General features: G+C 24.7%; 9 protein-coding genes across 9 annotated transcripts; 5 read left to right on the top strand and 4 right to left on the bottom strand.

Annotated features, from left to right (window-relative positions):
• Positions 1 to 1,153: 1,153 nt before the first annotated feature.
• On the bottom strand, positions 1,154 to 1,931 carry DICPUDRAFT_76426 (uncharacterized protein; the record flags this gene model as incomplete). The annotated part of the gene is made up of 2 exons (XM_003285432.1): positions 1,154 to 1,662; positions 1,841 to 1,931. 2 exons carry the CDS (start codon positions 1,929 to 1,931, stop codon positions 1,154 to 1,156), a joined length of 600 nt encoding a protein of 199 aa, XP_003285480.1.
• A 294-nt stretch (positions 1,932 to 2,225) lies between these two features.
• On the top strand, positions 2,226 to 3,083 carry DICPUDRAFT_149385 (uncharacterized protein; the record flags this gene model as incomplete). Its single annotated transcript, XM_003285451.1, has 1 exon — positions 2,226 to 3,083. The coding sequence occupies one exon, from the start codon at positions 2,226 to 2,228 to the stop codon at positions 3,081 to 3,083; it is 858 nt and encodes a 285-aa protein (XP_003285499.1).
• Positions 3,084 to 3,458: 375 nt separating this feature from the next.
• Positions 3,459 to 4,109, top strand: DICPUDRAFT_97058 (uncharacterized protein). The gene is made up of 2 exons (XM_003285450.1): positions 3,459 to 3,620; positions 3,681 to 4,109. Exons 1-2 carry the CDS (start codon positions 3,486 to 3,488, stop codon positions 4,011 to 4,013), a joined length of 468 nt encoding a protein of 155 aa, XP_003285498.1. The 5' UTR covers positions 3,459 to 3,485; the 3' UTR covers positions 4,014 to 4,109.
• A 33-nt stretch (positions 4,110 to 4,142) lies between these two features.
• On the bottom strand, positions 4,143 to 6,655 carry DICPUDRAFT_76423 (uncharacterized protein; the record flags this gene model as incomplete). The annotated part of the gene is made up of 4 exons (XM_003285431.1): positions 4,143 to 5,353; positions 5,437 to 5,711; positions 5,799 to 6,354; positions 6,481 to 6,655. 4 exons carry the CDS (start codon positions 6,653 to 6,655, stop codon positions 4,143 to 4,145), a joined length of 2,217 nt encoding a protein of 738 aa, XP_003285479.1.
• Positions 6,656 to 7,478: 823 nt separating this feature from the next.
• On the top strand, positions 7,479 to 8,193 carry DICPUDRAFT_91513 (uncharacterized protein). The gene is made up of 2 exons (XM_003285449.1): positions 7,479 to 7,650; positions 7,848 to 8,193. The coding sequence occupies exons 1-2, from the start codon at positions 7,643 to 7,645 to the stop codon at positions 8,140 to 8,142; spliced, it is 303 nt and encodes a 100-aa protein (XP_003285497.1). The 5' UTR covers positions 7,479 to 7,642; the 3' UTR covers positions 8,143 to 8,193.
• A 427-nt stretch (positions 8,194 to 8,620) lies between these two features.
• DICPUDRAFT_91512 (uncharacterized protein) lies at positions 8,621 to 11,883 on the top strand. Its single transcript, XM_003285448.1, has 4 exons — positions 8,621 to 8,983; positions 10,066 to 10,120; positions 10,185 to 11,527; positions 11,588 to 11,883. The coding sequence occupies exons 2-4, from the start codon at positions 10,073 to 10,075 to the stop codon at positions 11,871 to 11,873; spliced, it is 1,677 nt and encodes a 558-aa protein (XP_003285496.1). The 5' UTR covers positions 8,621 to 8,983; positions 10,066 to 10,072; the 3' UTR covers positions 11,874 to 11,883.
• A 255-nt stretch (positions 11,884 to 12,138) lies between these two features.
• DICPUDRAFT_76420 (uncharacterized protein) lies at positions 12,139 to 17,853 on the top strand (the record flags this gene model as incomplete). Its single annotated transcript, XM_003285447.1, has 2 exons — positions 12,139 to 12,790; positions 12,896 to 17,853. 2 exons carry the CDS (start codon positions 12,139 to 12,141, stop codon positions 17,851 to 17,853), a joined length of 5,610 nt encoding a protein of 1,869 aa, XP_003285495.1.
• Positions 17,854 to 17,898: 45 nt separating this feature from the next.
• Positions 17,899 to 19,951, bottom strand: DICPUDRAFT_149379 (uncharacterized protein; the record flags this gene model as incomplete). Its single annotated transcript, XM_003285430.1, has 3 exons — positions 17,899 to 18,215; positions 18,314 to 19,440; positions 19,554 to 19,951. The coding sequence occupies 3 exons, from the start codon at positions 19,949 to 19,951 to the stop codon at positions 17,899 to 17,901; spliced, it is 1,842 nt and encodes a 613-aa protein (XP_003285478.1).
• A 136-nt stretch (positions 19,952 to 20,087) lies between these two features.
• On the bottom strand, positions 20,088 to 22,697 carry DICPUDRAFT_53590 (uncharacterized protein). The gene is made up of 4 exons (XM_003285429.1): positions 22,500 to 22,697; positions 21,671 to 22,418; positions 20,889 to 21,594; positions 20,088 to 20,811 (listed from the first exon to the last, which is right to left on the bottom strand). Exons 1-4 carry the CDS (start codon positions 22,626 to 22,628, stop codon positions 20,214 to 20,216), a joined length of 2,181 nt encoding a protein of 726 aa, XP_003285477.1. The 5' UTR covers positions 22,629 to 22,697; the 3' UTR covers positions 20,088 to 20,213.
• Positions 22,698 to 22,779: the final 82 nt, after the last annotated feature.

Genomic DNA, 22,779 nt, shown 5'->3' with positions numbered 1-22,779 from the left:
TAATAGCAAATTTAAAATATAAAGGGGGCCTATTGTTTCATTTTATATTGCCTTCTGCTTTCCCCCTCAAAATTTTTTTATGTATTCTTTTTTATCAATTCTTTAATCCAACGATGGGCTAAAAAATAATTGAAAAAGTATTTTTTTGGTTTTTTTGGTAGGCAAGAAAAGAAAAAAAACGGGATTGTTTTTTTTTTTGTTTTCAAATGGGGCTCGGGATTCAGGTTTTAAAAATTGTTTGCCTCAAATAATATAACCCCCAAAAAAAAAAAAAAAAAAAAAAAAAAGAAAAAAAAAAAAAAATTTGGATAGTATTAATAATAAATTTTTACTGTATATAATTAATATTTAAATATTGTTAATATTAAAATTTTTTTTTTTTTTATAAAATTCATGGCCATAATAAATAATAAATAATCAATCAAAAAAAAAAACAAATAAAAAATAAATAAAAAAAAAAAATAAATAAAAAAACTTTTTTTTTAGTTTATAAATAAATAAAAAAATTATTACTCTTTTACTCTTTTATTTAATATATTAAAAAATTGAACATAAATTTATTTAATTTATTCAATCCAACGTTATTTCGTTTTTTTCTTTTTTTTGCTTTTTTTTATTTTTATTTTTTTAATTTTTTTTTTTTTTAATTTTTTTTTTTTTTTTCGGTAAATATAAATTCAAAAAAAAATTATAATTTTTTTTTTTTTCTTTGGGGTAATCTGAAGAATTGTTATCAAAGCATACAAATGGATATTCATGTACAAACAATGTTTGAATAATCAAATAAATAAACAAGATTAGCTTTGGGAAAAGTCCCCAGACCCTAGGACAGAAAGTGTCGCCCGTAATGGTAATGTCTTAGTTTGTGCCACCCTGACAAAGAAGGTATATTTAATTACTCGAGTCTTGTGAATCATCTTAAGTCAATGGTCGTAGTAAAAGGCTAATACAATTAAGTTAAAAGATCAAATTCTATACAAATTGTAATGAATTTTAAATCTTTAATCTCTACTTAATGGGGCTTACTCTCTTGGTTACCACCAACCCTCCCCCTCCCCCCCAAAAATAAAACAAACAAAAAAAATAAAAAATAAAAAACCCTTAAAAAAACTAAATAACTTTGTTTATCTTTTATTTATCTTTATTTTTAATTTTATATTAAATATATTAAATCGATACCATTTTTAATGATTTCATTTAATTGTTTATTTTCATTAATTAATGTAAAATTATTATTATTGTTGTTGTTACTGTTATTGTTGTTACTATTGTTATCTTGTGTATTTTTTTTGATATAAAAGTGAAGTTGGTCCCATTTTAAATTGTTATCTTTAAGTTTCATTTCCATACTCGATAAAATTTCTTTTGTTTCTTTAAAGGTTAAAAATGGTGGCATATTAAGTAAAGGTATTGTAAAATGTCCTTCGTCATCGATTTCGTTCATCTTTTGTTTCATTTCTTCGAACTCTTTTTTTTTTTGTTCTTGTTTTTCTTTGTTTTGTTGGATTTCTTTTTTTACTTCATTCATATCTATTTTTTTGGCATTTGTTGATGAGTGAAATCTAAATGGACAAGCTGAAGCAGTTTCTTCTTCATCTCCTTCGTGATATTCACATTCTAAAAATTTATCTGTTTTAATATAAAAATTTAATCCACCATCCTCTGATAGTTTTAAAAAGTATATATATGTTAGTATTAATACGTAATGACTTTTATTATAACCATAGTCGCTGTTTTATTAATATAATATTATTGTTATTATTTGTGGTTATTATTTGTGGTTATTATTTGTGGTTATTATTATTTTTAGATATTTGTTTATATTATAGAGATACAATACTTATAACCTGACAACCCCACCCTGTAATGGTATCTTCTGCGCTATTGGATTGTGGTTTGTTTGCATAGAGTGACTTAAATGGGCAACTCATTATGAAATAGTTTTTTTTTTCTTTTTTTTTAAAAATTTATTTGAAATTATATAATTTCCAAAAAAAAAATTAAAAAATTTTTTTTTTTTTTTTTTTTGTTTATTTAAAACTTTTATAAATTAAACTTTATTTTTTTATTTTTTTTTTATTTTTTTATTTTTTTCAATTACAATATAGTTATTATTTTATTAGCCATAAAACTTTAAAATGTTCTTATATATTTATAAATAAACACCAAATAAATAAACTAACAAATAAACAATTAATCAACAATAAATAACAAATAATTATAAAATGATAAAGGCATTTGATACATCTGGATCCAATGTATTTTTCAAAAGAGAATATAAATTGATAAGAACAGGTGTGGAAGATATTGATAGGTTTTTAAATCAAACCCAACAGAAACAAATAGCAGCGAATGGTAATAATAAAGTTCAAGGTGTAATTGAAATATTTGGGCAAAGTGGATCAGGTAAAACTGATATGGCACTAAGTGTTTTGATCGAGTCAATATTACCATCTCAAGAACCTTTTAAAGGAAATGAAATTGGGGTTATTTATTTTGACAACGATTATAAATTTGACATTGCAAAATTAGAGTCATTATTGAAAGAAAGATATGAAAGATGTAAAAATAATGTAAATAATAATAATAATAATAATAATAATAATAATAATAATAATAATAATAATAATAATAATAGTAATATTATCGAGTATGATCAATTTTTAAAATCATGTCTTAGTAGATTTTATATTTATCGCTGTAGGGATAGTTTTCAATTTTTAATTACTTTAAAAAGTATCAGTCAATTTATAAGAAATATAAACTCAAATAGCACTAATAATAGCGACAATAATAATTTCCCAAAAGATATAAATCTAATAATAATCGATAGTATTTCAGCTTATTATTGGATTGATAGAAAAGGTGAGGGCCCATATCCAAATTTAATGTGGATAGAGTTAATAAAAAGAATTATAAATGATTTTTCAATAATAGTGTTGGCCACTAAACAAGCAATTTTCCCTCAACAATTACAAAAAAATGATGCAACAAACCCGCCACAGCAAGCAACATCTGATATATTGGGTAACGAGTGGTCAAGATTAGTTAAATATAGAAAAATTTTAAAGCCAATAAAATAAAAATTAAACAGGTTAAAACAAAAACTATTTTAATTAGTATATATCTTTTTTTTTATATTTTTTTTTTACAGTTATAGTTGTTTTTTTTTTTTTTCAATAGATTTACAACAACTTACTACTTGGGGGTTATTGTTTTTTATTTTTTATTTTTATTTAAATTTGAACATACCACCAATTGTGGGGGTGTTTTTTGTATTTATTTTAATTTTTTTAATATTTTTTTTTTTTTGTAAAATTTATCTTTTTATTATTATATTTTTTTTATTTAAATTAAATAAATAATATTTATATTCAAATTTTTTTTTTTTGTTTTTAAATTTTGTTTATAATTTTTTTTTTTTCATTATTTTTATCATTCAATTTCATTTCATATTACTATATTTATAATATAAAAACTAAACAATGTCAAGTCGTATTGGTAATTTAAATTGGATTTATCCAGACTATATTGTTTTCCCATCAGTAGTTGCTTCATTGGGTATTACTCTTTGGACATGCCAAGCTTACCAATTAGGTGTTATGCGTAAGAAATACAATGTAAGTAGCTCCATGATATAATATAAAAATTAAATCATCTAATAATATTTTTATCAATAGGTTGCTGCTCCACACGTTCAAGGTGATCCAGAGTTTGAAAGAGTTGCCCACGAATACCAAAATACCTCTGAGGGTTTAGGTGCCATAATCCCATCAACATATATGTTTTCATACTTTATATCACCAAAATGGTCTTTGGTTTTGGGTGGTGCTTGGTTGTTCTCAAAGTTAATGAATTGTTGCCCATACTGTTGCAAGAAAGAAAAGGAAAGTGAATGTGTAAAAGATGCTCATGTTATTATCTCTCACACCTCATCATTCATTTTATTGGGTGGCTCAATGTTTGGTATCGCTATTTCATTAATTAATAGATGCAAATTATTATCATCTTAAATTGATTTTTCAATTTATTAAAATGATTTTAATAATACAACAATAACAAAAATAAAATAATAAAAAGAATAAAAAATAGGTTTATTGAAATTAAAAATACATTGTTTATTTATTTATTTATTTGTTTATTTATTTGTTAAAATTTTGATTATTATTTGTATATGTAATATCTCTACGATTCATTACCGATCTTTGATTTTGGAAAGTTCCATCACAGTTTGGCCTGTATGCATTGCTATTATTATTGAATGGTCTATGATTGCGGTTATAGCTAGCGTTTGATCTCTGGTTATTATTGTAACTGAAATGATTATTTGATCTTATGTTAGTACCGCTTGGTCTTGGGTAGTCTTGATTAAAACGGTTGTTTGCTCTATTGTTTATTATAAAATTTGGGTTGTTTTGGTAGTGTCCATACGATTCGTTAGTGTTCTCTTTTGGCTTTGTTGGTGGTTTATTGAGGTGGTTATGAAGTTTATCTCTTTTGATTTTTTTATTTGCAGATCTTGAGAAGCAGCATTTCTTTATTAAAAATCCAACAACAACAATTAATACTACACAGCAAAGAATAAAAATTATGCCAATGGTTTTTGATGATAGAGAAATTGATGAGTTGGTTGCATTACTATTGCCTGTTATGTTTGGAGTTGTTATTGGATCACCTGATGACAACGAATCACTGCCACATAGGTTACCATTCTCGCATGAGAATGATATCGATGATGAATCTGGGGTTATCGTTGGGCTTTTGCAGGTATTGTCTTGATAGCTATACCCATCTGGGCACACTGGGGTGGATTCACATAAACCTGTATTTGAATTATAGTATGGTTTTGGTGGTGATTCGGTTGAATATTTGATGTTGCAATCTATTGGAATGCATGCTAGTGTGAACATATTTATCTGCTGGTCAATGGTACATTCATCTATACAATAATTTACACCATTTTTATTACCTCCAATTTTTGGAGGAGTACAAGTCGAATCTTTGGTTGCTGATAAAAGCATATTCATATTGTAGTCGATTTGAAACTTGGGGTCTGGTACATAGTCATCTTCTGTTGTTCTAAAATTTACCCTGTACTCTTCTTTGAACTGTTCGTTTTCAAAAATATCAAAGATGCAATAGCCACTGGACGAAATTTCCTTGTCTCTACTCTTTATCGGAAATTCTATTCTCTTTTTATTAAAACTATTTATTGAAATTGTTTTTTCTTGGTCAATTAGTGGCCCATTCAGAGATGAAGCATTAGTTTCGTTTTCATCACCATTACTGCAATATATAGCCCTTGCTTTTATGAGTACCTCATTATTTATATTATCATTTAAAAAATCAATATCTTTTATAATAAAAATGATTAAAAATAATATTAATATTTATAAAATGAATATTAGATAAATTATTTAAAAGTAAAATTCTTACATAGATTTGAAAAATATTTATTAATCTGCAGTGATATGGGAACAATGCCACTGGAAATAACTCTTGAGTTTCCACTAATATTAAAAAGTTTGAATTTGTTTGAATTAAAGTCTATTGACACAGACGATACTATTTTATTTGAAACCTTTAAAGTGTCACATAATAATATTAAATCTTCATTCTGTAAATTTGATATTTGTTGAAAACTATTTAATTTGCATCCAACAATAAAATTATCTAATAAATTATTTCGAAATATATCAAATTGGTCGAACCTATATTATAATTTAAAAAATTTAATTAAAATAATGAATTTTTTTTAAAATAAAATAAAAATAAAAAGGAGGGTAAAGAAAACCTACCTATTACTAGAGTCCCCTACTGTTGTAATTGATTTTGTTAAATTGCAAAATGAATTATAGTTCTCAAATGTTTCTTTAGTGATTCCAATTTTGTTGATATCATCCCCAACATACTTTTTTGCAATAAAATAAATAGTGTTTGATTGTTGGTCTATAGTTAAATAATAAGTGTCTATTAATTCATCTATATAATTTAGATTGGATTGATCTTTGATTCCCAATGATATGTCACTGCTATTATCGCTATTCCAGCTACCTACAACTCCATTTGGTGTTGTAAATGTCATATTATACTCTATACTAAATGATTTAATTTCATAAAATAAATAGGGGGTGCTGTAGTTGGAAGCATAGTTATGAGATATTTGAGTTCCTTTTGTTTTATCGCAACAATGGATACCATTCAGTTGCACACATTTGGTTGGATCTTTAAATTCATTTCTAATATCATCATACACATTTTCAAAGCTACCAAAATAATTTAAATTTAATTTGATTATAAAACTCTTTTCTATTTCTAAACCTAAACCTAAACCTAAACCTAAATCATCGTTGTCTAATATTTTGAAACTGTTTAAATTATTATTATTTAAAATTAATTCTATAGTAATGTAATTAGTAACGCTTTATTTTTCAACAAAGAAAATAATTTTGATAGAGCAGAATTTTATTCTTTACTTACTTGATATATCAACTATAGCTTTTAATTTGTTATCATTAGTTGATGTTATAATGTCCAAACTCCATTTATCAGAGTTTTCATTATAAAAGGCATTTGATTTTTCGATTATAAGAGAATTTGTTATATTTATGATCAAAAAAAAATAAAAAAAATTAAAAATTATAAAATATTTCATTTTTAAAAAAAATATAAAATATAGAAAAATAAAAAATAAAAAAATTAAAATAAAAATTAAATTGGGATCGTTTCATGCCTCTTTTTTTGTGAACTTTGTGATATCTTTAGATTTTTTAAAAATAATATTTTAAACTAATTTTATATTTTTTAAAATAATAAAATCTTTATTTCTTTTTTTTTTTGTGTGTTAAATAAAATAGTAATAGTAATTTTATTATTAATTGTTATATTTCTTTGCTCAAATGTCCACATTCTTATTTTGTGATTTTATAAAATCATGTTTTTCTTTGAATGTTGAATGGTATAATTATTTTAGATCGAAACAATTTCAACTATATTTTAATCTTGATTATAATAAGGAAACCATTTAAAATCTCTAAAAAAAATATTAATATTTTTTAAAAATTAAAATTAAAATTAAAATTTAATTAATTTAAATTAAATAAATATACCCTTTAAAATTTTTTTTTATATCCACTTGTTAATTATTTATCATTAACTATTTTTGTATTTATATTTTCCTAAATAAATAAATAAAAAAGAATATTTTTCACACCACACCCCACTAAAAAAAATACATATATTATTTATTTTTAGAAAAAAACAAGTATTTTTTCTGAAAAATATTAATATAAAACATACCACCTTAGTATGTGATAAAAAAGAAATCGTTAACTATATTTTAAAAAATAAATTTTTTTTTTTTTTAATTTTTAATTTTTATTTTTTTTTTTGAATTTTTTTTGAAATTTTTTTTTTTTTCACACACATATTTCTATTTTATTTTATATATTATATTATTTATTCAATTCGTTAATATTAAATAATAATAATTTTATATTATTGTTAAGTTTCAATTATAATAAATTTAAATTTTTTTTTAAATATATAAAAAAAACACCAATCGATAGTTTTATATTTTACTCTTTCTAATTAAATCATAATCATAAAAAAAAAGAAAAAACTATAATACACATAAATAAAAATGGCCTCGTAAGTATTATTTTTAAGCAAAGATATATATAAATAATAAAATAAAATAAATAAAATTAAATAATATATAATATAAATAAATTATAAAATCACAATAATGTTTAAAAAAAATATTTTTATTTATTATTTTTTTTATTGTTATTTATTTTTAATAATGTATGGTATTAATTAATTTATTAACTATCAATTTAATGTAGACCAAATCAACCACCACAACCATCAAAAACTCAAAACATTCTTCAAGAAGTAGATAAAGTTAAAAGTGTTATGCATAATAACATTGGTCTTATGTTAGACAATCATGATAAAGCTTCAAATTTACAAGATAAAACTCAATCAATGAGCAATAATGCTCGTCTTTTCAAAAAACAAACTGGTACAATCAGAAGACAGATGTGGTGCAGAAATATGAAATTAAATCTTATTATTGGTGCCATTGTTGTTATAGTTATACTTGTCATTGTTATACCACTCGTATTACATTTTACATAAACGTCAAATCTTCATATAACTTTAATTTTTCCCCCCTCCACCTTTCTATCCTGTTATAATAATACAATTTAATAAAAAAAAAATTTTAAAAAAAAATAAAATAATATAAAACAAAAAAAAAAAAAAAAAAAAAAGCTTTTGATCAATTTTTTAATTTAATGGCAACCATTTTATCCTTTTTTATAAAAAAAAAATATATATATAATACTAAAAATAGAATGTAAATTATTTTTATTCTTTTTAATTATTATTTTATTATTATTACTAATTATAATCCATATTATTAGTAATTATCATAAAATAACAACCAACATTATAAGACTTAACGTTTATTTTTTTTCTATTTAAATTTATTTTATTTTTGAGAGTAAACACACAAAACACACCAAAAAAAACAAACACACACACAGTTTTTTTTATTTTTTTTTATTTTAATTTTTTTATTTTTTAATTTAAAATATTCTTTAATATCATTTTTATTTATATTTTTAACTAGTTGTTTTAATACATACATAAATAATATTTGTTTTTTTTATTTTTATTTAATTTTATTTTTATTTTTTATTTTATATTTAATTAAAATTTTAACTGTAGTTTTAAATTTTTTTTAAAATATAATTATTATTTAAAAATAATAGTTGTGAGACATATATAAAATAATAATAATAATAATAATAATAAAAATTAATAATAATAGTAAATATTTATTTTATAAATAAATTCTTTTAATAATTTTATATCTATTTTTTCCTAAATAAATTTCCATTATAGGTATATTAGGAGGGATTAATAAAAATAAAAATAAACTTCGAATTTAAAAAAAAATAATAATAGGAAAAAAGTAAATATAGATAATATTTTTAATTTTTATTTTTCATTTTTTTCATTTTTGTTTGTTTTATTTTAGTTTTTGTACTATTTAAATCTATTTGATTGTAGCTTTTTTTTTTTTTTTTTTTTGTTGATATTATGGTGATGATATCATTTTTTTTCATTTAAATATATTGTATGATATTTTTGCTCAATCATTTTCAGAAAAAATATCTATTTAAAGAAGATGATAAAAATTTACAACCAAAACATGTCTTGCGGTATATGTTTCAATTCTAATTTTTATTATCATAAAATTTTTATTTATTTTTTAATTAAAAATAATTTATAAAAAAATAGTTTTTTTTTTTTATTAAATTTAATTTATTTTTTTTTTTATATTTTTAAAATTTTTTTTTTTTGATGTTACTTTTTTTTTTTTTTTTTTATTAATAAAACAATATTACTCAGAATTATTATTATTGTTGGTTCTTTGTTGGGGATTTATATTTCTTTTTTTTTTTGTTTCCGGGATAAATAATAAATACACATATAAATAAAAAAAAAAAAAAAAAAAAGAAATAATAAATATTTTAATAATAAATAAATAAATAAATAAACTATCATCTAAGAAATTAATGAATCCATACAAACAATAATACTATTTTTTTTTTTTTTTTTTTTATATTTTTTTAAAATAATTTTTATTTTTATTTTATCTTTTAATTTTATAATTTATTATAATAAAAAACACACAACAAATAACTGTACATATCTTTTTTTTTTTTTTTTTTTTTTTTTCTTCAAAATTTTATTATAATTTTTTTTTAAAAATAATTAAATTTATTTAATTTTCAAATTATTTTATATAAATAAAATAGTTGTTTTTTCAATTATAATTAGTATTATATTTTGTATATTTTAATAAAAAATAACACTACAAAATTTTTTAATAATAAAGTTAGTAAATTTCAAAGATAGTAGTTTTTTTTAGGAACTTTTTTTTATACTCTAATAACCAACCTACAAACAATAGTTTAAAATTTTTTTTATTTATAAATAAAAACAAAAGAAATAAATTTTAATAATTTATAAATTTTTTAATTAAACTAGTTTTAATATGTCATCTGGTTTAAAAACTCAAAATAAAATGTTAGAAATTTTACATGTAAGTATTTTTAAAATAAAATAAAAATGAAATAAAACAAAAAATTAACAAAGGTTTAATATAGGAACATTCAATTGAATCACCAGAGAATTTATTCGTTTTTAATAACAAATCTCCACATCAACAACAAGATGAATTAGAGTTACCAGTAAAAAAAAAACTTAGACAATGTGATTCCTCAATTTTAGAAAATAATAACACTGAACACAGTAATAATAATAATTTAGAAACAAATAAACAACTCTTAAAACAATCTAGTTTTTCAGTTCCCTCTTCAAATTTTTATATTCCATGTAGTTTTAATGAATCTACTGATTCAATCATTCCCAATTTAGACGATATTAACAGCAATACAAATAATGAAATAAATAGTGGCAATGATAATAATAATAATAATAATAACAACAATATTAATAGTAATAATGAAGATAAAAATATAGATAGAAATAGAGTTGATGACAATGAAGAGGAGGTATTTTGTAATGATCTTACCAAAGGAGAAAAGAGGGTTATAAATTTCTTAAATGATGATGATAATCAACAATGTAATATAAATAGTTTTTGTAATATAAATAATGACCAGCAACAACCACAACAACATCACCAATACCAAAATTACCAAGAGCAAGAACAAGATAGTACAACTAGTAGCTTAAACTCTTCTATAAGTGATTTAGAAGATTCAGATTCTCAAACAATTAAAAATTTAATAATAGAAAATAACTTTGATGAAAAAATCGAAGAAATAAAAAATGTTGAGGGTAATATAATATTGTTATCATCATCATCCTCATCCTCATCAACCTTAACAAACTCAGATTCATCAACCACAACTACTGTAATGTGCACCTCAACCAGTATATCAACATCAACTACACCACCATCGCATCCAGCATTTTTCCATAATCTTCAACAACAACAAACTACATCAATAGTAATAAAAGAAGATCAAACCAAAAACTACAATCACTATTATCATAGCGACGAGGATTTGGATGATGACTGCGACGATGAAGATTGTGATGATGATTCTGAAGAGGAAGAAGAAGAAGAAGAAGAGGATGAATTTAACCCATTTTTATTTATTAAACAATTAGCAAATGCTCAAACTTGCCCTCCACCTGTTGCACTTCCACCAAAAGACCATGAATCACCAAAAATTTCATTAGTTTTAGATCTCGATGAAACCCTTGTTCACTGCAGCACAGAACCATTAAATCAACCACACCTAATTTTCCCAGTATTTTTTAATAATACAGAGTATCAAGTATTTGCTAAAAAGAGACCATTCTTTGAAGAATTCCTTCATAAAGTTTCAACAATTTTTGAAGTCATTATATTTACAGCCTCCCAAGAAGTTTATGCAAACAAGCTTTTAAATATTATTGATCCATGTAAAAAGATAAAGTAAGTAAATTAAAACCTTTTTTTTTCTTAACAAATTATTAATATATTTATTTATTTTAGGCACAGATTATTCCGTGATTCATGTGTTTATGTCGATGGTAATTATTTAAAGGATCTTTCAGTTTTGGGTAGAGATTTAAAACAAGTTGTAATTATTGACAATTCACCTCAATCTTTTGGTTTCCAAGTTGACAATGGTATTCCAATCGAATCCTGGTTTGAAGATGAAAATGACAAAGAGTTGCTCCAATTAGTACCATTTTTAGAATTATTATCAAATGCAGAAGATGTTAGACCACATATTAGAAACAAATTTAAGCTTCACGAATTGATTTCCCAAGCCTAAAAAAAAAATTAAAAAGGAAAAAAAATACATGGATTAATTAATTAATAATTTTTTTTTATTATAATAATAAAAATATAAAAGTTTTTTTTTTTAAATGGCGATTATTTATTTTTTATTTTTTAAATATTTTTACGACCAATTTTCAAAAAAATTCGAATCAACATCATCACGCGAAATTTTGGGATTTTTTTTTTTTTTTTTTTTTATACATAAAAAAATTATAAATATTTAATCAGCGTATTTTATTTGTATTTAGTTTTTTTAAATGATTAAATTAATATTTTATATTTTGTTATTTATATTAAATGATAATTATATATTTGTTAAATCTTCCATAGGGTTAGGAAGTGGTGACGTTACGCCCGATTATAATAATTATGTAAATAATTGGGGTTTTGAAGAAAATTTTGCTTGGAAAGGTGATACAGAAAAAATAGAATGTGGCCATGGTTATTATCATTTATCGTGCTCATTATTATTTCAAGGGAGTTACAATAATTCAAATGATGGAGATTTAGATTATATAGAAAGTGGTAGCGAAGAAATTGTTCAGGAGTTTTATTCAGTTTATCAAAAAGTATATGTACCAGAAATTGATTTAATAAATTATGATATAAAGCTAGAGTTTAGTATTCAATTACTGAAGCCTGAAATAGATGATGAAAATAATGATATAGATCTCTCAGTTTATTTTAATGAAAAAAAGCTATTTTATTACAAATATTCAGAGTGTAGCCAAGGTTTTAAATCAAACTATTTAACCCTTTTAAATAATATAGATATCATAAAAAATAGTTTATTGGGTGGAGTTAATTATAATCTAACTTTTTCCTCAAATGTAATATATTCAAAAAATTCAAGTTTAAAAATTTCTATCGATAATGTTTTTATATATAAATATCCAAAAATACTTTTAGGTATGTTCAAAATTTAATTATTTAAATTGTAATTAATTGGGGTTATATTAATTATTTTAAAAAAAAATTGAATATTATTTTATTTTTTGTTTTTTTCCTTTTTAGAATCAAATGTATATGTATCAAATAATGGTAGTGACACAACTGGTGACGGTAGTTTAAAATCACCATTTCAAACAATTCAAAAAGCAATCGATTCAGTCTCACCTGGTTATAGTGTTTATTTAATTTCAGATTATAGTTTTAGTGGCGACGAAACCATTTTTAATAGAGGGAAAAATGTCAGTTTAATAGGAGCACAAGAAGGTATCCTTTTCAATGTAGAGTTGTCCGATGACTACGAAGGTATTTTATTCGTTTCATCTCCATCACTTTACCAAATAAACCAATCGAATAGTATATGCAGTGAAATTATTAATGCCCAAGATAGTTTTACAAAAAATAATATTCAACAAGCAACCACATTTCAGATTCAATATTTAAATTTCAATTTAGATAATAACAATAATATTAATACAACATTTACAATGGCCCAATACTCAAGATTGGAATTCAATAACAACACATTATATAATGTTTTTTATAATATGGGTGTTTTTTTTTTAAGCCCTTATTCCTATTTATCGGCTTATGGTGGCTCTTTACAAATGGGTGTTGAGCTAGGAAGTTTTGTATGGTCTTTTTTAGCAACTGTTTATTTCGATTCAACTTTCTTTTTCTGTACTTCTTCAGTAATGCAAATTCAAGACACAAATCTTACTCTTGTCAATATCTTTTCAAATGGTCTTTGTGCTTATCAATCTTATTTCAACGATGGCGTGGTATCAAGTGTTTCAATTGTAGATTCATCTTTTTCAAATATAACCTATACTGGTAATCCATTGTTTTTTTTTACTGGTAAAGATTCTGATAAAGTAGTGGTCCGTATTGATAATGTTCAAGTATTTGATGGGGAGGATGTTCAATTTATAGATTCATATTTTACTGGTAAATTATATATAGATGGGTTGCACATTAGTAGAATAAAAAATTTAAGGAATTTATTTAGTATTTATAGTATCTTTGAAATCAATAATATAGTTTTAGATGTAATAGAATTCATTATAACACCATATACAATGAACATATTTCCTTGCTCAAGAATCTCTGGAGTTGGGAATATTACCAATTTAGTAATTTCAAATTCATTTGGTAATATGGATGCACCTTTTATACTTTTTTATAATTCTCAGGTAGTGTTAAATAATATTCAATATTTAAATTCAAATTTTCGCTTGTTTTCGGCAACAAATTCAACTCTTCATTTTAACCAAATGTCAGCTTCAAGAGTTCCAGATGGTTATCTTTTTATTCAAAGTGAAAATAGCAGTGTTATATTAGATGGGTTACATTTTTACAATAATAATAATCTTGTATTAAGCGATGGGACATTCAACATTTCATTATTGAATTCAGTATTCGAAAATAATAAAAACAAAATTTCATCATCCACTTTAAACTTGGTATTGTCAAATAATGGAATCTATATCGAAAATACGACATTTGTAAATAACTATGGATTTACATTGGTTTCATCTCTCAATGAAAAAACTGCTATCATTAATGTTGCTTTCATTTCAAATTTGTATTGTAGCGAATTGGAAGTTGTTGGTGGAGATTTATATGTTTTTAATCTTACTTTATCCAATAGTACTCTAAATTCAATATTAGCATATAGCCCTGGGTGTGTGTATCTTAAAAGTTTGGCAACTGCCACTATTCTATTCTCAAGATTTAATTACAGCTCCTATCCTTTAAATATTGAAGATGTTGATCAGCTTCAATTGCATGGTATAAACATCACAGATTCAATCGGTACTAAACATGTGGTAAATATGAAAAATATAAGCATGGGTAATTGGACCAATTCTATAATTAATGGTTCAAGTTTATCTTTGGATGGTTCTGGTCTCAATTTATATAATGTTTCAAATTTTATTTTTAAAGGTTTTCAAATCGTTAGCTCCTCTTCTTCAAACTATCCATTTGCCATTTCTAATGACTGTGATAATTTAGAATTTAATCAATGTGTCTTTTCTTTTTCAAATAATATTATCAATGGGGGTTTCTTTTTTTCTTTTTCATCGGTTAAGTTCATAACCACCAATTTTCAAAATAATTCAGTTCATAGTGCGTTAATAGTCTCACAAAATTCTCATATAGTAGTCCTCTACAGCAATTTCATTTCTAATTCTGCTTTGGTGACTTTGGCTATTTCTTTAACTAGTAGCAATTTTTATATATATAATTCAAATTTTGTAGAAAATATTCTATCGACACTTATTTCAATCAGTTTTTCAAATGGTACAATAGATTCGTGTGGGTTTATGAAGAATACTGCTCCATCATCTATTATTTCTTCTTTCTCTTCAAACTATACTATCTCATCAACTCTTTTTGTAAATAGTAACTCTGCCTCATATGGAACATATTCATCAATTATAGACCACAGTAGTATAGTCTTAATGTCACTCTGTAATGTTAGGGGTAATTTGGCCTTTACAACACCAACATTATCATTTACAAACAGTCAGGTTACAGTGAAGACTTCAGTTTTTAACAATAACACAAATATTGGTGGAGCAGGTGGAAATTTCTATTTCCTTAATTGCACCATATTGATGAGTAGTAATTCTTTCACCTACTCACAAGCTCATATTGGAGGAGCAATTTATTTAGAACAATCAACTTTAGTTTTAGAACTATTCAACACTTTTGCAGGTAATTTGGCTACAAGTGGAGCTGCTATATTTTCATTAGATTCAAAAGTTATTATCAATAATTGCCAATTTTACCAAAATATGGCTAAAAATGGTTTTTATTCAGATTTATTAGATAAAAGTTCTTATATTTTAAATGGGGGTAGTGTTTCTGTGATTTTTAGAAATTCCGACAAAAACGGTGATAATAGTAGTAATAACGATAGCGATAGCAATAGCAATAGTTACAGTTACAGTTACAGTTACAGTTACAGTTACAGTTACAGTAACAGTAGCAGTAACAGTAACAGTAACAGTAACAGTAATAGCAATAGTAATAGTGATGATATATATCATATCCAAATTATAGGGTCAACTTTTTTTCAAAACTCAGCCTTAAGAAGTGGAGGTTCAATATTATTAGATTCAAATTATTTATCTTTTATAAATGGTTCAGAATTAGGAAATAATATAGCATATGATGATGGTGGTGGTGCAATTTTTACATATTATCCAGAAAAAACAATTTTGAGTGATAACCAGTTTTCAAATAATACGGCTCCATATGGACAAGATTTTACATCAAAAGTTTCAAAATTATTGATATATTTTAATTCAGATATTCAACATCAAGATCCATTCACCTTTTCAGTTTTACTTTTAGATTACTATAATAATTCAGTAAAAATAAATAATGGTTATATGGTTGATTTATACATTTACGATCAAGATGGTAGAAAAGTTTATAACAAACCATTAGTGCCTTTAAACGGAGAAATATTATTTACATCTCCAAGTAGAGTTCTTAATGGGTCAGTTGGTTCAAACTTTACTTTTACTTTTGTTTTATCAAATCAAAACCTTGTGATTTATAAAGAATCAATAATAAAAACTATTGTCAATTGCTTAAAATATCAATATCTAGAAAATGGGGTTTGTCAAAACTGTGCACCGGGTACTTTTGGTTATAATGGCCTAACTTGCTATAGTTGTAGTAGTGATTTAAACTGTCCTGATGGTTTGTCTATTTTCTGGAATCAGGGTTATTGGTTTTTAAAGGATTACTATCCCATCAATATTTATAATTGCAACCCAAATATTTGCCAACCTCTAATATGTAGACTAAACCATACTGGTGTTTTATGTGGCCAATGCTTTAAAGGTACATCAAAATCTGGTAATTACTGTGTCAGTTGTGATAAAACAAATTATAATATAATTGGTGGTTATATAGCTTTGGTTTCATTTTTAATAATACTTTTAATATTTTGCAGTTTGCCAAATAGAACAATATTATTTTCATTAGTTACCACTGTTCAATTAATTAGTATAATATCAACAAACATCGAAAACTATACATTTTTTCAAATATTTAATCTAAGAATTGACTACCTCTCAAATTCATGCACCAGCCCAGCTTTAGACTATTATTATAAATATTATATTGGCTTAGTCACAAATCTATTTATTACCACAGTTTCGACAATACTGAGGTCATTGAAGAATTTTATCAGGGCAAAATATAAAGGAACAGATCAGAAAAACCCACTGGCACCAACAGCAATACAATATTTTGTATCAGTTTCAACTTTTTTTATAATACCCACTATTTATTTTGTTTCTACAACTTTTAATTGCCAAAAAATTAATGGTCACTATTATTTGCTATATGACACAGATATCAAGTGTTATACAAGATCTCATATTATCGGAATGTCAATAGGAAGTGTATTTCTTTTTTACTATTTATCAGTTATTATTTATTGTATATTTTTAGCAACCAAATGCTATCCACCAAAGCTTTTATTTAATCACTTCTTATATATAAACTCAAGATTTTTTAATAGCCCAAGCGAAGAAACCAAAGGAGAAGATAGAGAAAAATTAAGAAAAGATATTATCAAATCACAAAGAGAATTAATGAAAAAAGCAGTTTATTTTTCACATTTAAAATTAAAATCTTATCATTGGTTCCCATCCTCAATGGTTTTTAGCTTTATTTACTGTGTACTCTCAACATTTTTAGCTTCCCATACAAAAGTTTTGCAAGTAGCCCTTCCTTCTATTTTTAGTATCCAAATAATACTCCAAGTATATTTTCAACCTTTTAAAAAGAAATCAAGATTTTATTTCGAAAATTCCCAAAGTTTCTTGGTTTTAATTACATTTGTTTTATATAATTCAAGATATTTAAACCAATACACCCAATATCCTAATAGTATACTGGGTTATATTTTTATATCTTTATCGTCTTTTTCAATTCTTATTACTTTAATTTATAAAGTTTTAAAGATTAAAAACTATTTCAAAATAAAAGTTAAATAAAAATTATAGACTTTAAAAAAAATTATTTATATACTTGTAGTTTTATTATTTTTTACGATGGAAATAAACTTTGTACTCTGAATAAACTTGACTACTTTCATAAACAATGTATTCTCTTAATTGAAGAGCTGCTTTTGGACCATAGTTAGGTTTTGATTCACCAACAACACTATTATAAATACTAACACCATCGGGTTTCTTTGGTTCTGTTCTACGTCCATGCCAAAAGCTACCTTTAGTATTTCCACGGTATACATTCTCAACTAATGCATCACCTAATGTTACACGGCATACTAAAATACAGATTTCATCTTTAGCTGAACAGTGACAACTTGAACTTAAAAACCCAGAAGCTGTGCAACCTTTTAAGTGTTTAAAAAAAAAAAGAATTAATACATTGTTGGTAACATTGGTTTGTCTATCTGCTATTTATTTGTTTGCTAATATTTTTTATACATACTTTTACCATGGCAATATTGATTTGATTTTGAAGAATTTTCAGCAAAATATAAACCAGCACCATACATACCCTCTAAAGAACAAAAACGTGGATCAAAACCAAACTTAGCAATACCAGTAATAGAGCTTATATTTAAACCATGGAACAAAAAGAATTCATTTGCATTTCTATCAACCTCTGGACCAGTTGAAACATCAGTCAATACACTATAGATTGGGGAGCACTTGCCTTTATTATCGTCTAAAATTTTTTGTTTACGTCCGTGATATCTTACCCATTGCATTGGATTTTGAATTCTGGTAACTCTTGAAACAACAAGATCATTAAAAACAATTGGTGAAAGAGTTGCCATACCCTTGTGAATTGGTGCAATAGTATTGGTGAATAGTTTAGACATCCATTTGAATTCACTTTCGGATGGTTTAATATCGATTTCTTTATAGTCCATAGAGTCAACATTGGTCCATGTGTCTGGACATTTGATAATGCTTGAGATTGAAATTTGGCTCATAGTTGGTGCAAGTGTAGCTTTATTATTTGAGACTGCTGTAGTAGTGGTTGTTGTTGTGGTATCTGATATGCTTTTGCTGCTTGCATTTTTCGTAATTGGAGCAACAGCTGTGCTAGTAGTGCCATGTGATGAAGCAACAGCGTTAATTGCATTATTAATTTGTTGAGCAGTTGAAACATTTGATTTTTTGGCTTTTTTGGTTTTCTTTGGGTCTTCTCTTTTTACATTTCTTCTTTTACTTTCATCATCACACCTTCTTTGTAACATATTTTGTAAATCTACAAAACGTTCCTTATCAACCTTGTATTTCTTATCATTATTTTGAAATGCTTTTTCTAAATTTTTACACATTTTGTTATCGTATTCAACCCAAACATCTTGATGGCCGCCTCCTTTTGATGGACCACCATTGCTATCACCTGCCCAATACCATTTTGCTATATAATCCTCATCATCGCTATCTGAATCCGAGCTAATATCGCTGTCACTACTATCGCTGTCACTACTATCGCTATCGCTATCACTTTCACTATCTGAATCCGTAGATTTTCTTTTTTTTGGTTTATCTCTTCCTTTAATTGAAACTGATGGTGCTGTTGGTGCAGTACCTGGGATGCTGTAATAAAATAATAAAATTGTTATCGTTAATATTTTACTTTTATTTATTTTAATAAAATATAACTATTGATATTATTGACATTATTAATATTGATTTATAATCATATATACATTTCTTTTCTTTCAACAGATCTATTTTTATTTGGATCATCATATCTTGTTTGACACATTGTTTTAAAATTAATATATCTATCATTATCGACTTTGAATTTTGAAAGTTTAATTGATTTTGGTTTTAATTGAAATTGTTGAAATTGTGATTCAATTTCAGAATTTATCTTTGAATCATATTCTATTAAAATATCTTGTACACTTCCCGTACTGTTGTTGCTATCACCTGCCCAATACCACTGAATTTTCTTTTGTGCAGTACTTGCAGTTGCTGAAGTTGATGTATTTGTGCTATTGGTGCTATTTGCTAAATTTATTGTTGCTGGGATCGCTATATTTGAACTTGATGATTGCTGCACAAAATTTGTGGTTGTTGTTGGTTTTTTTTTTGGTGGCATTCTTTAGTTAATTTAATTTAAGTATTATTGTGTATTTATGTTATGAAACCAAAATATTTATAAAGATAGATAATAAGCTTATTGTTTGCAAAAAAAAAAAAAAAAAAAATGAAAAAAAAAGAGAAAAAAATAAATTAATTTTGAATTTTTTTAAAAATTTTTTTAAAATTTTTTTTAAAATTTTTCAAATTAATATCACCTTTCCTAGTAAATTTGTTAACAGGTTTATTTTATTACTATAATTTTGACAAAAAAGGATAATCTAAAATTTTAAATCATAGTTTATGCATTTTGAAATAAAGTTGAAGACATCAGCCTGTTCGAAGAGAATAGTTCTTAAAGGTTTACCAGCACCATGACCAGCAGATTGTGTGACAGTTATTAAAAGTGGATTTTCAACTTTCTTGCCAAGCTTGTGTTGGAGTTCAGCGGCAAATTTGTAACTGTGGAGTGGAGTAACTCTATCATCATGTGAACCAGTGGCAATTAAAATGGATGGATACTCTTTAGTATCGCTTGGAATATTATGAAGAGGAGAGTATTTAATTAATACATCAAATTCTTCTGGAACATCGCTACTACCATAATCACTTGTCCAATGACGACCAATTGTAAATTTATGGAACTTTAACATATCCATGACACCGACATCTGCAATAACACATTTGAAAATATTTGGATATTGGTTAGAACAAGCGCCCATTAATAAACCACCATTAGAACCACCTCTAACTGCTAATCTATTTGGATTGGTATATTTATTTTTAAATAAATATTCAGCGGCACCAGCAAAATCATCAAAGCAATTTTGCTTATTCTTTAAGGAACCAGCTTCGTGCCATTTTTTACCATATTCACCACTAGATAAAATAAATTAGTAAAATATTTTAGAATAATTATTATTATTATTATTCACAAAGTTTTATAAACTACTTACCCTCCTCTAATATTTGCAATAGCAAAGGCACCTTTAAATTTGTCAATAAAATAAATATTTCTTAAACTAAATGAAGGACTATAAGGAATATTAAAACCACCATAAGCAGTCATATAAAATGGACTATTACCATCTTGAACAAAATCTTTTCTATGAGCAATAAACATTGGAATCTTGGTTTTATCTTTTGGTGATTCGTAAAAGATTTGAGTGCAAACATAGTCAGATTGAACAAAGCCATCAATCTTTGGTTCTTTGAAGAGTTTAATTTCATCATCGTTTTCAGAGTTGAAATAGTATGTTGTTGATGGTGATACTAATGAGGTAAAAGTTAAGAAAACATGATTGTGGAAATGATTGGTTGATAAATAGGCTGTACCTGGACCTGGTAATTGGATTTCCTTTAAGTATGTACCATTGAAATCAAAGACTTGAATGATTGTTTTAACATCTTTTACAAATGATACATAAAACTTCTCTAAAGTTGTAACATCAGCACTTTCCATTAAGTAATCTCTTTCTTTGATAACATCTTTAATTACAAGGTCTTTTTGTTTTGGAAGAGTGGATGGAATCTCGATACTAATAATTTTATTTAATGGGGCATTGAGATTTGAAAGGAAAAAGTGTTTATCACCTTGATTTGTAATATAATAATAACTTGCATTAAAATCATCAATAAGCTTTTCGACTTTGAATTCTTTATCTGTAGTAATATGTATAAAAAAAAATTAATAAAACAATTATTTTTATATTTTTTGGAATTAAATTTTTTTTTTTACCTTCATTATTTAAAACCTTTTTAAAATTTCTGATTAAATAAAGGTTTCCCTCTGGGTTGCAATCTCTTGAAATGGAAATGAATAAAGTTTTAAAGTCAGTTGAGAAATTTGAACCTAAAATCCATTCTGGATGTTCTGGACATTCATAAACTAATATATCTTCCGATTGTTTAGTTCCAATTTTATGATAATAAAGCTTATTATTTATATTTGAATCTGTTTCGGTACCTTTTTCTTCATTTTCACCTAAAGATGGCTGTGGAAATCTGCTGTAAAGGAAACCAGTTTCATTTTCATCCCAAGTAATTGAGGTAAATTTGCACCATTCAATATGATCTTCTAAAGTTTTAATTTCTGCATCTTTTGAAACTATATCTGGTACAGTTTTAACACCAATCTCTTCCCAATCAGAGCCTGCTTTGGAATAGCTAAAAACTACAAATCTACCAGACTTTGAAATATTGAATCTCTTTAAACTCCAAGTGCCATCTTTCGAATAGGTATTTGGATTTAAAAATTCTATAGCATTTTCAAAACCACCATTCTTTTCATCCATTAAATAAATAATATCTTGATTTAAGGTACCTGGGTTTCTTGAGAAAAATAATTTACTACCTCTCTTTCTAAACCAACCAAAACGTTCATAATCTTGACCTTTTAATAACTCTTCTAAAATTTTTTCTGAAACACCTTTACCATCACCATCTAAAAATGATCTAGTTACTTTGTTTTCTTCATTAACCCATTTCTATTATATATTGTTTTTAAAATTAATTGTGTGTGAGTTGAAAAAATAAAATATAAAATAAATAAATAAATAAATATTTACCTTTGTTTCTTCTGAATTTTGATCTTCAAGCCAACGATATGGTTCATTTATTTTAACCTCACCCTTTTCTTTTGATTTGTAAATGTCAAAAGTATCTTCCCTCTTTGCCTCTGGGTATTGGAATTTCATTTTAAAATTATTGTTATTATTATTATTTGTTGAAAAAAAACTGTTATTAAATTTAAATATATGTATTTGTTTTAAATGTGTTTTATTAAAAATAATTGTGTTTAGAAAATAATTATTGTTTAAAAATTTTTTCATCACAACACAAAAAATA

The sequence above is a fragment of the Dictyostelium purpureum genome, assembly GCF_000190715.1.
Source record: "Dictyostelium purpureum unplaced genomic scaffold DICPUscaffold_46, whole genome shotgun sequence".
Classification (NCBI taxonomy): domain Eukaryota; phylum Evosea; class Eumycetozoa; order Dictyosteliales; family Dictyosteliaceae; genus Dictyostelium; species Dictyostelium purpureum.
Note: the sequence above shows the minus strand (reverse complement) of the source record. Positions and strands in the feature narration are given on the sequence as shown.

What these genes read in the sequence shown, in the direction of transcription:
- DICPUDRAFT_53590 (XM_003285429.1), bottom strand. Translation starts at nt 22,628, where the DNA reads ATGAAATTCCAATACCCAGAGGCAAAGAGGGAAGATACTTTTGACATT. An exon ending in AAAATTCAGAAGAAACAAAG is followed by an intron (nt 22,419 to 22,499) that starts GTAAATATTTAT and finishes AATATATAATAG; the next exon opens with AAATGGGTTAATGAAGAAAA. An exon ending in AAAGGTTTTAAATAATGAAG is followed by an intron (nt 21,595 to 21,670) that starts GTAAAAAAAAAA and finishes ATATTACTACAG; the next exon opens with ATAAAGAATTCAAAGTCGAA.
- DICPUDRAFT_97058 (XM_003285450.1), top strand. Translation starts at nt 3,486, where the DNA reads ATGTCAAGTCGTATTGGTAATTTAAATTGGATTTATCCAGACTATATT. An exon ending in TTATGCGTAAGAAATACAAT is followed by an intron (nt 3,621 to 3,680) that starts GTAAGTAGCTCC and finishes TTTTATCAATAG; the next exon opens with GTTGCTGCTCCACACGTTCA.
- DICPUDRAFT_91512 (XM_003285448.1), top strand. Translation starts at nt 10,073, where the DNA reads ATGTCATCTGGTTTAAAAACTCAAAATAAAATGTTAGAAATTTTACAT. An exon ending in AAATGTTAGAAATTTTACAT is followed by an intron (nt 10,121 to 10,184) that starts GTAAGTATTTTT and finishes GGTTTAATATAG; the next exon opens with GAACATTCAATTGAATCACC. An exon ending in GATCCATGTAAAAAGATAAA is followed by an intron (nt 11,528 to 11,587) that starts GTAAGTAAATTA and finishes TATTTATTTTAG; the next exon opens with GCACAGATTATTCCGTGATT.